Source organism: Trachurus trachurus, assembly GCF_905171665.1.
Source record: "Trachurus trachurus genome assembly, chromosome: 11".
Classification (NCBI taxonomy): Eukaryota; Metazoa; Chordata; class Actinopteri; order Carangiformes; family Carangidae; genus Trachurus; species Trachurus trachurus.
In genome coordinates, this window is record NC_139904.1 from 12278032 (window position 1) to 12288605 (window position 10574).

The window sequence follows — 10574 nt, forward strand, 5'->3', positions numbered from 1 at the left end:
CTCCTTGGTCTGGGACAGGTTTCTGTTTCTCACCTGTGAAACGATCTATTAACATTGATAGCTCATTTACATAAAACATAAAGCATCTCTGATGTAGCAGCACACCATAAAAACATATGCAAAATGTCCTCGTTTGTCAATGTCTGTTATCTCTACAGCATTAAAATGGTGTGCCAAATTTCCAACCTAATCGTATATATTGAAATAGTTTTATTTAGCCCATGGGGTGAATATGGGTAAAGTGGGACAATGGGTAAAGTGGGACAGTTAAGCTTAATCATGTTTATCTTTACATGTGTATACTTCTATAACCAAAAATCATCATTGAGCTCATCATAGGTATGTATGAGATTAAAAAAGAGTGGTTCTGTGTCCATGACATCACTTCCAGGGGCGTGGCTCACCATATTCAACTACCTCCACAGTGAAACAGGGTGGTAGCTAAAATGACATAGCGTTCTTAGCTGAAAGATGTTAGTGTTCTAGAAAAAAGCAAACTGGTGGATAGTTTGTAATTGTGATATATTTTGTTAAGGGGTGTAATGGTGATTCATAATTTTTAAAAATCACATCCATGTGAGTCTTACATTTTTTTTAAAGTGGCATTTTACTACTGTCCCACTCTACCAATGTGCTATTGGTAAAGTGGGACAGTGTGTTATTGGCAAACTGGGACAATCATTTAAGTCATTCTAAAGGTAGAAATAAGTTCCACTTTTATTCATCCCTCATAAATTTAGCTATGGCTAGCTAGATATATAAACAAATTTACTTAAATTGCATAAATCAATGAAAAAAAATGAAAATTATGCTTGTGATGCTTAGCTAGCCTATCCTAGCTAGCTAGTATGCTAATGATAATTGGCCTAATCCTATTTCAGAATCCAATGGCAGAAAAGAGCAGAACAGGGACAAGGAAAATAAAGATTTTAAAATAAAATTGTATTTTTAATAAAAATGTTAATATTTCTATTCATTAGAAATTAATTGTTGTTGTTTTTATTATTGTGTTTAAATAAAAATGGAGGTGTCCCAGTTTGCCAATATATGGTGTCCCACTTTACCAATACTGCCTCAAAATTTTGGTTTTGGGTCAATTTTTTTTTGGTGAAGGGTCATTCATCCAGTGTTTAATGTTTCTTTGTTTTTTCTTCTACATAGTATAGGAGAGATCTTAAGCTATTTAGAATGGTATCATATGATGGGCTAAGACATTTGGTTCATAATCAAAAAGGATGTTGAAGGTAAATTTTCAGAAAGTGTCCCAGTTTACCCATATTCACCCCTAAATGAGTTTTTAATGTCATCTTATTTATTTGTATGCATCAGTAAAAAAAGAAAAAGAAAAGCTTTAAATCGTGTCTAAAATAAAGGTGCCTCATTGTAAATACCAGAACAATATAAAGAAAGTTGTTGAGATGATTGGACTCTAATTTATTAAGTGGGGGGTATTGAACCTGCATGGTCTTTACAAAGTGTAAAGCGAGTAAAAACTATTTCTTGCCTGCATCATTTACCTGCTGTGTGGCTTTTATCATCAGAGGGCGGTGGACAGGTCTCTGTAGGTGGCAACTCGACCGATTGAACTCCTCCCTGTGCGCGTATCATGTCGCGTGTGTGCGTGCGTGCATGCCCCTCTCTTCTTATCGGTTGTGTGGACTTTGGTGACGTATCGGTTTGCGTTTGTTTCGGCTCTAATCGGACTGAAAACGAAGAGATCATCGAAATCTCTCTCTCTTTTTTTTTGTAACTGGGAACACCTGTGAGGAGGGGGGAGTAGCGGTCTGACCGTGAGGAGCGCAGCCTTTGACCCTCAACACCTGCGGCTTTTCACCTGGTAAAAGAAAAAATAATAATAAAATAAATTACAGATTATTTAGCAGTGATTGAAATTATCGATTCATTGTGGCGCTAAGTGTATTTCTTGCTGCCCACATTTTTGATGTCGATTTGATTTGATCAGAGCTGACCACAGGTGTGCCTTGTAGTGAGCGAGTTAATGAGTCACACACCGTGTCCCAGTCCCACAGGTAAATCAGCAGCATGAGGCACAACTTTCTCTTCTCCTCTGGACTTTTGATGGGATTTTTCTGTCTTCGGTTTGTGTTCGACTCAAACCTTTCAGTACAACTGCGTGATGTCAGACCCGCTTCTTCTCAGATGGCTCACACAGGTAGGTAGGCTGTTTTACCCTAAGGCTACATCTGCTGCTACTGTATGTGGGCTCGGGGTTTCCAAGAATGGACAATGAGTCTCGGTGAATGATTCATGTAGCATATGACCGTTTAATCAACTGTAACCGCAGACTTCCCATTCTTCTCAGTGGACTGCACAGATAGGTGTTGCTGCCAGTCAATGCACAATAGCATTTCTCAAAAATATGTAATTAGAGCTCCAGCTTGCTCACATGCAAAGTGAGTGTAACCTAATGTGTAATTTCAAACGGCAAACAGCATATCTCAGTTGGGCTTTGTTTTCCTAATGGGGGCTGGTTTTATGAAAGCAGATGTACAGTAGCTACACTCATGATAAATAGGGCAACATAACTCTGCCAGAGTTCAACTAAACTGCATCAAGAAGTAGGCTACTTTCGTTTTAGATAAAGCAGTCGATCATTGAGACTTGATGTATCTCTGTTACTGTAAAGCATCATAAGATCCACAAGAACATATTTGTAGTTTTAAAAACTTTAAACTTAGATCTGTTCCAAAAAATACAGGTTTGTGTATTCTGTTCCTGTAGTTTGCAAGAAAAGGTTGCATCAGACACACCTTTTTCATTTTAGCTTTAGTTTACGTCATTGTCATTGGTTAAATATATTCTCTGCAATGTTTGGAAAAAAGTGCATTTTACTTTATTTATTTATGGTAGGCTAATATTTGTGAACTTGCTCACATTTGCATATATTGTAGGCTAAATGGTCTGAAAACAAAACTAAGAACAGGGGTCTATTCTATTCCAGAGCGGCTGAATTATTGCCATTAACTCTTGAGGTATTTAACTCTAAATATACAGCTGGCATGAAGAATATTAAAAGACATAAATCAATGGAAACCTGTTTCTGACTGACGAACATTACGGAAGGTATAGCTGAAGCAGTTCTTGAAGTAGACTTTGACTTTAATCACAATGGCTAAAAAAAAATGCCATGCCAAATGTTTTACGACTATCATTGTGAAACGTGGGACACACCTGCTAAGGCATCTTAAATTATAGCAATGCAGGTGAACTAGTTCTCAGAAGCAATTTTCTAACCACACTTTGTACCTGTACTCACCATAAATGACACTTCCTTAAGCTTTAGCTCAGCATTGCCAAAAAAAATAACTGCCAACTGAGTGTAATTGGTTTGAATATCTATCTATCTATATCTATCTATCTATCTATCTATCTATCTATCTATCTATCTATCTATCTATCTATCTATCTATCTATCTATCTATCTATCTATCTATCTATCTATCTATCTATCTATCTATCTATCCTGATCCATGGCATTTCTGGAGCATTGAGAAAAAAAAAGGAAAAGACAGCAACATATGCATAAACAAACCAAAAACTGTGACCCTAAAAACCAAACCATGGATTTTGTGAACCTTTCCACTCCCCATAGTTAATAAGCATCATCCCAGGAACCAGTAGGACGGGCTTGTTGTGTTGTTGTTGTTGTGCTGAAATGCCGCTGTCACGCACTCATTAATCTCACAGTACGCACCTCTTTGAAGTTGCCAAAACAAATTATGTCCAGATTTGCTGGTCCTGCTGGTATCTGCTCTGCCTTTTTGTCTCCACACACCAACAACAGTTAGAACCATCATCATTACAAAAGCAAGATCTCAATGACACTGAGCATTTCCTCAAATTAGGCAAGAACATTCACTTGGACCCAGGGATGAAGAGATCTTGGGGGTCATAGGTCAAGGTTCAAGGTCAGGGTGACATGACAAAATGTTTTTAGCCTCTTAACTGTGGCAAATCTGTGGAAATTTGTCCAGATTTGGCTCAAAGACTGACTGATTAGACCTTGATGGAAAGTCCTTTTTATAGACCAAACCATCTCCCTGAAGTTTGACCAAAGGTCAACTTTGCTGCGTAAAAACAGAGACTATATTTCTTTTAAGCTGGTTGGTTGAGGAGTTGGTTCTAGTTTCAATCTTTGGTAAATTTTGACTTACAGTACCAACTTACTATCCACTATTCACCGGCAAGCCCACCAGTTATCTTTTGTATGTGCTCGCACAGAAATGGCCATCTCATCCTGTGTTTTTTGAATCTGTATTTCATGGCAATTAGAAATCAAATTGCTACTGAAGATGAGAAAGCACTGCATCATAAGAATATGTATGTACCCAGAGGTTACGTCCGTTTAACATCTTTAATTTGTTATTCTTCCAGATGACGACAACAACAACAACAAAAGCAACAGCAACAACACCAATACCAACACCGCAGCGGCTAATGTCTCGCAAACAACACGGGTCTTATGTTGGATCATGACGGGACCAAAGAACCTGGAATCCAGAACCAAGCACATCAAAGAAACTTGGGCCAAGCGCTGTGACAAAGTGCTGTACATGAGCTCCGTCAAGACAGACTTCCCCACTGTGGCGCTCAACGTGAGCGAGGGGAGGGACAACCTGTACTGGAAGACCATTCGTGCTTTCCAGTACATCCATCAGCACCACCTGGACGAAGCGGACTGGTTCCTGAAAGCGGATGACGACACATTTGTGGTCATTGAGAATCTCCGCCTCACTTTGTCTAAATACGACCCAGAGAAGCCGCTGTACATGGGCAGACGGTTCAAGCCTTTCGTCAGCCAGGGCTACATGAGTGGAGGGGCGGGTTACGTCCTCAGCAAGGAGGCACTGAGGAGATTCATAAAAGGCTTTGACACTGGGGAATGTACCCACTTCTCCTCAATCGAGGATATGGCGCTGGGGAAATGTATGGAGACGATGAAAGTGGCACCAGCGGACTCCAGAGACGTGATGGGGAGGCAAACATTTCATCCTTACCCACCAGACCATTACATGGTTAGACAGTTCCCAAGACCACGCCCTTGGTTTCTGTTGTACGACTACGACCTTCCAATCGAGGTAAGTAAATGCAAAACGCTTCGATAGAATCAGGTCTCAGGAAATGTTACATGACATGAAGATGCCCACTTTATGCCCCAATGTCAAAGTCAGCTTTTTTGTCAATTCTCTGCTACATGTACAGCACATAGAGATTGAAATAGATTAGAAAGTCCATTTCTCTCTGACACACGGTGAAAACAACAAACAATGTAGTGTGAAAAACTGTATAGAGAGCACAAATATAACATTTGAAATAACCAAATGTAGGAAAAGTGAAGAAAGAAAGAACATTAAGTTAAATAACAAACAAAAACAGGCATATGAGGGTTTAAATATGATTAAAATTTCACACTGTAGTGCAAATATCCATTCACATCGGGTGATCCTGCACGACACAGTTTACATCCAGAGTCTATCAAGGCTGGGTAAAATTAAGACTCATGCATTTACAGTAACCCTCTCTCTCCATTGAGTTAGAGTGAACCAGTCGGCATTGTCAACTTCACCAGAACTGAGTCAAGCAACTGGTCCAAAATGTCAGTCAATACCTTACCTCTGATGAAGTGTTTACATCTGATTAAATATAAGCTGCTTGCTGTTGTTCTTTTTTGTTTGCAGCAGGCAAAAAAACAGGAGACTTAAGTGGACATAATAAGAGAAACCCAATGCAAACAGAGTGGTGGAATAGTCTAAGTGCATAGGCCTTGTTAACATATTGTGAAAAGAAAAACCAAGGGTCAAAAAAATTAGCCAACCACCTGCGGAAAACAGTGTGTGCATTGTCTTTACTGTGTAATTCCTGAGTCACCAACTGACGGAAACAGATCCCTGGTGTGTGTGATTGCATGCTTTGCTGATGAATCGTGATTTGATACCTAAGCTTAGCACTGCGCTGAAATTGATTTGTGTCATGAGACAAGCACACCAACAGGAACAGCTAAGAAATATATCATTTTGAAGGGTTCATATTTTTTTATAAAAAAAAAGAAATAAACCCTCATTTGGTGCTTCAGGAAGAACCAGTCCACGAGGGCCTGCCAGGCTGTGGGGGGAAATCCACAATGAACTGACTTCCTACAACAGTTAGAGTTTTTTTTGTGGCTGTGTGTTGTATTTACCTCTGACTCATTAATGTCTCTCCCTGTGACTTTTGTCAGTTTGCGGTGTGTGTGTGAGAGCTGCATCTCATATAATGAGTGTACACAGCAGGATGGACTTTGAACTATCATGAATGAATGTGTGTGTAGTGGCAGAAAAGTAAGCAGCAACGGTGAATCACAATGGTGTGCCGCCTATTGTTAAATCAGCAGTGCACTGTTGTCCTCTGTTCCGACCCAATGGTAGTGCATGTTTGTTCGATGGGAGTTCTCCTCTTCACCACGGACCAGCTCCTCACATTACGTCTCTGTCAATATGCAAGTGCATGATATTATTCATCAGGATGTTATAAAGTCCCGTATGTGTGGTGTTGTACAAACCTGGATCCCAGGCTTGTACAAATAACTGACATTTCTCAGTTTCAACATTTGATGTCTTCTTTTCCAATTGAATATGGGGTTTATATGTTTTCAGCTGAGCTCCATCTCCCCAAATATCTTATAATGGCATCATCATACCAGTATTTTCTAAATCTCTCACACTCTAACAGTGTGAATATGGCACAAATAATTGCATGGGGAAAATAATATGGCTACATGGTGAGTTTAAGGTCACTGCGTGATAAGGCTCCCACAGAATAGTGGCAAATTTGTCAGACAAATGGGACAAAGAGAGATGCACTACTCACAAAAAGTTAGGGATGTTCGACTGTCGGGTGAAATTTATGTAACATGTAAAATGTTCATGCTATAGTGAAATTATATCATGAAAGTAGGGTGTTGAAGTAGACGTATGGCGTACCATCGTATTCATCTCAAACAACGCATTGAAACAAAAGCTAATGACAGTGGAGTATGTCATTAAACCGGTTATTTAAGCAATATTACCCGAGAGGTTTTTAGTTCCTGATGTTCATTTGTAGCCAACGACCAAACTGTCATGATGTAGTTCTTCATTTTGTTGAACAGGAGGCAAAAAAAAAAAGTTCAGGTTTTTATCAATTATCAACAACAGAGCTGTTTTGTATCGTTATATAGAGTGTCTGTCAATGTGTGTAAGAAGAGAGAGGTCATCAGCTCTTTTCACAAGAGCATTGTGTTCAATAATGGCATCTTCTCTTTTGATGTCGCCTAGTGCTTATTGTACGATGACACTTTGTGCAAATTAGAAGAAACACGATTGTCCAGTATTACCTGTCACATCCATGAATGTGCACAAGGGAGAGAAAGGGACAGATATTAATCTAGTGTTGTAACATGGCCCACAACCTTTTGCAGACATGGAAGGTATTTGCAGAACACAAGGGAGCAAATCATTGTGTGTAATAATTTGTGCATGACGCAAACTGCAGTAGATGCATATCATATAAAACTTCTCCAGATACACAACAAATTTAAGACGCCCAGTGCCTATCTAATATACTTTGCTTGAAAACGTATTGATGACTGACTCTCATGTTGCCACCCACTGACCACACCTCTTTCCCAGGAATATAAAACAGAAACCCAATACTGTATTGGGTTTCTGTTTATATGATTCATACAGTTTAACTTTGCATGTCTGGACAAGCTGGTTATTGGTAACAAATAACCAGTCACATACTTCATGAGAAGGTTGGTTTATCGACCGAAGGTCAAACATCATCGAGTGGGAGATTGTGCCGGGTCTTTGTTTGCTAACCCATAAACCAGCGTTCATAAAAGCTAGTGCGTTGGCTTTAGGAAAAGGAAGCTGTTGTTCGTGTGGGTCATGATGAGCCACTACGTGAAGTTGGTCGGTGTTCATTGCTGTTAAAGGTGTTTGTGGGAGTGATGCTGAACCCAAAATTGCCAGAAAAGCCAAGGATGGGGAGATAAATTAGACTATGATGGGAGGAATATGTACCACACGCAAACACCTCCTGGTTCTGTGTCATCTACAGACTAAGCTTTTATTTTTTAGTTTAATTTCATTCTCTCTCTCTCCCTCTCTCTCTGTTTCTCTCTCTAGGGTCCGGGTTGCTGCTCAGACTTTGCTGTGTCCTTTCATTACATCTACGCGACGCAGCTGTACGTGTTGAACTACCTGACGTACCATCTGCGGCCATACGGATACAAATACAGATTCAATCCCCATGAGAACACACCACAACAGCACACCAAGAACAAGACCTTATAAAACCTGTGCACTAACTGAAGGTGAGGTTGAGGGTATGGACAAGTCTCATCATCATTATGATCATTGGGCATAATATAGAAAGTATTTAGAGCCTCCATGTGCTCTAACTGTGAATACCTTACACATAATGTTGGTGGGTCTGTTTTTACAAAGCTGCAATTGTATGTGTGTATGAACAAATGTCATTAATTATGTCCTCAGTCAGTCTTCCCTATTGTTGTGTTTATGTGGGCAGTGGCAAAGGTCTAGTTGGACTGCAACAGTGACTTTGTGGATGAAATATGAGGAAGGTGGTTCAAATGTAGAATAAAAAAGTAGGTAAAGGTCACTGATAGTGGATTTTGTTGTGATGCATGACAACACCTGAATTAGCAGCTGGTATTCATTTTCTACATTCTTACTCTAACCTCACTGACTAAATCGACTGGCCATCTCCCAGGGCCATTGTTTGTAACACTTGACTAACTTTGAGATTATTTCCTCATCCTGCTGCTGGTGGAAATGTACAGTATAGGAAGAAAAACACGTTGAAGTTTAAATCACCACTATAACTGTCACGGATCTGCCCTGAAAATGACTGTATGTGGACTTTTTGTATTCATGTGTTTATTTTTGCGTTTATCTTCTTGTCAGTTGCCCTTATTTCCTTATGAGATGTGGATCTCACCAAACCACCTCTCACATTCTCACAGCTCAGTTTACTGCTTCCTGTTTGGTGCTGGAGAAGTCTATTGTATTTATTATAAAACTATTATATTTCTGTTTCAGCAGTAGCCTTCAGACATCCTGCTCATTTGTCTGGAGACTAGACTGAAACTGGACACACTCATAGGTCAATTCAGTAATTTGGCTGGAAGTCAGCTGACTGACTTGGGCTGTACAAATGTTTTACTCTTTTCTAACTTGCACTTCTGAGTCATAGTGACTTTAGTGAATTTACCATCTTACTGTCTAACTGGTTGTTTATTGTCTGTTTAAATGTGGTCCCTGATCCTAATTTATGTATATGAATAAATGAATAGATGAATGTATATTTAAATTTCAAAAGAAAAAAAAAATTTGGAGCAAACATTTGTCCTAAAAAAAAAAAAAAAAATCTGCTCTCAGGTCTGAGATCTTGATCTTAATGTGACTTAAATAAAGTATATTGCTACATGTCACTCCCTCTTTCCCTGCTGTCTATCACTAGTGTCACTGCAGAAAAAGCAGGAATGTCCAAAAAAAAAAAAAAAAGGGTGAAAGATAAATTAATAAAAAATGAATCCAGGGGTTTGGTGTGAAGACAAGTCTCTGCAGGAACACAAACTACTACTTTAACATCCTGGCAACCACAGATTCACCGTTTTTTTTTTTACTTGAGAGGCTAGGTTAAATCTCAGTCTGTGTACTTTTGAAAAAGGTAATTTATAAGAAATTACATTTTATTTATTGCCAAAAAAAAGTCTTTGATTTAACATGGTTTACTTGTTTTACTTCTCCTGAACAATGAACAATAAAAATACATATTTTACAATCAAATGTCTCTATTCATACAACATTCATCATAATGGAGGTTAAAGGATTTTGTTCAGAGTACCTAAAAACTTTGGTAATAAACACTGAAGTGGTTACACCATGTAAGAAGACCATAAACAGGTTAAAAACATTATATTTAGTTAAACAAAGGCCCTAACGACATGTAACAAATACAAATCATTTGATATCCTAAAATAAAACATGTTTGATACACTGTTGGCTCCATAAACTACATCTGTAACAGCAGAATACTGACTATATTCACATTGTAGGTGAAAGTGCCTCAATTCTGATTTTTCTTTTTACACACAACTAAAGTTTTTGTCATGACACACTATAATATATCCCCAAAACTGACCAGATTCAGAAATGGTACCTGTTTGTTATTGGTTGATATAGTAGATTACCTGTATTTATTGTTATCCATACTACACACGAGTTCTGCAACAAGCTGCATGGAATACTGTAGATGGCATTTATTGATGGAGATGTTGAGTTTGCATAATTGTTCATCCATTGTACTGACGTCCCATCTCATTGTATTCTGCCTCGTGTTGTTGTACTGTGGCCTCCCTGCCCTCAGTGCATAAACAAAACGAGTGAAATTGGTTGAAAAACTTGTCAGCAATGAAAATATCTTTGCAAAGGGAGGGAGTGAATAACAGTCATGACTCACTTTGTCGAACTATCATTAATATCTGTGTTTTTGTATCTATAAAAGTG

The 10574-nt window shown here is 38.7% G+C and overlaps 1 protein-coding gene across 1 annotated transcript; it reads left to right on the top strand.

Moving 5' to 3' along the window:
- Positions 1-4493: 4493 nt before the first annotated feature.
- c1galt1a (core 1 synthase, glycoprotein-N-acetylgalactosamine 3-beta-galactosyltransferase 1a) lies at positions 4494-8336 on the top strand (the record flags this gene model as incomplete). Its single annotated transcript, XM_083981491.1, has 2 exons — positions 4494-5099; positions 8169-8336. The coding sequence occupies 2 exons, from the start codon at positions 4494-4496 to the stop codon at positions 8334-8336; spliced, it is 774 nt and encodes a 257-aa protein (XP_083837617.1).
- Between the last annotated feature and the right edge of the window lie 2238 nt (positions 8337-10574).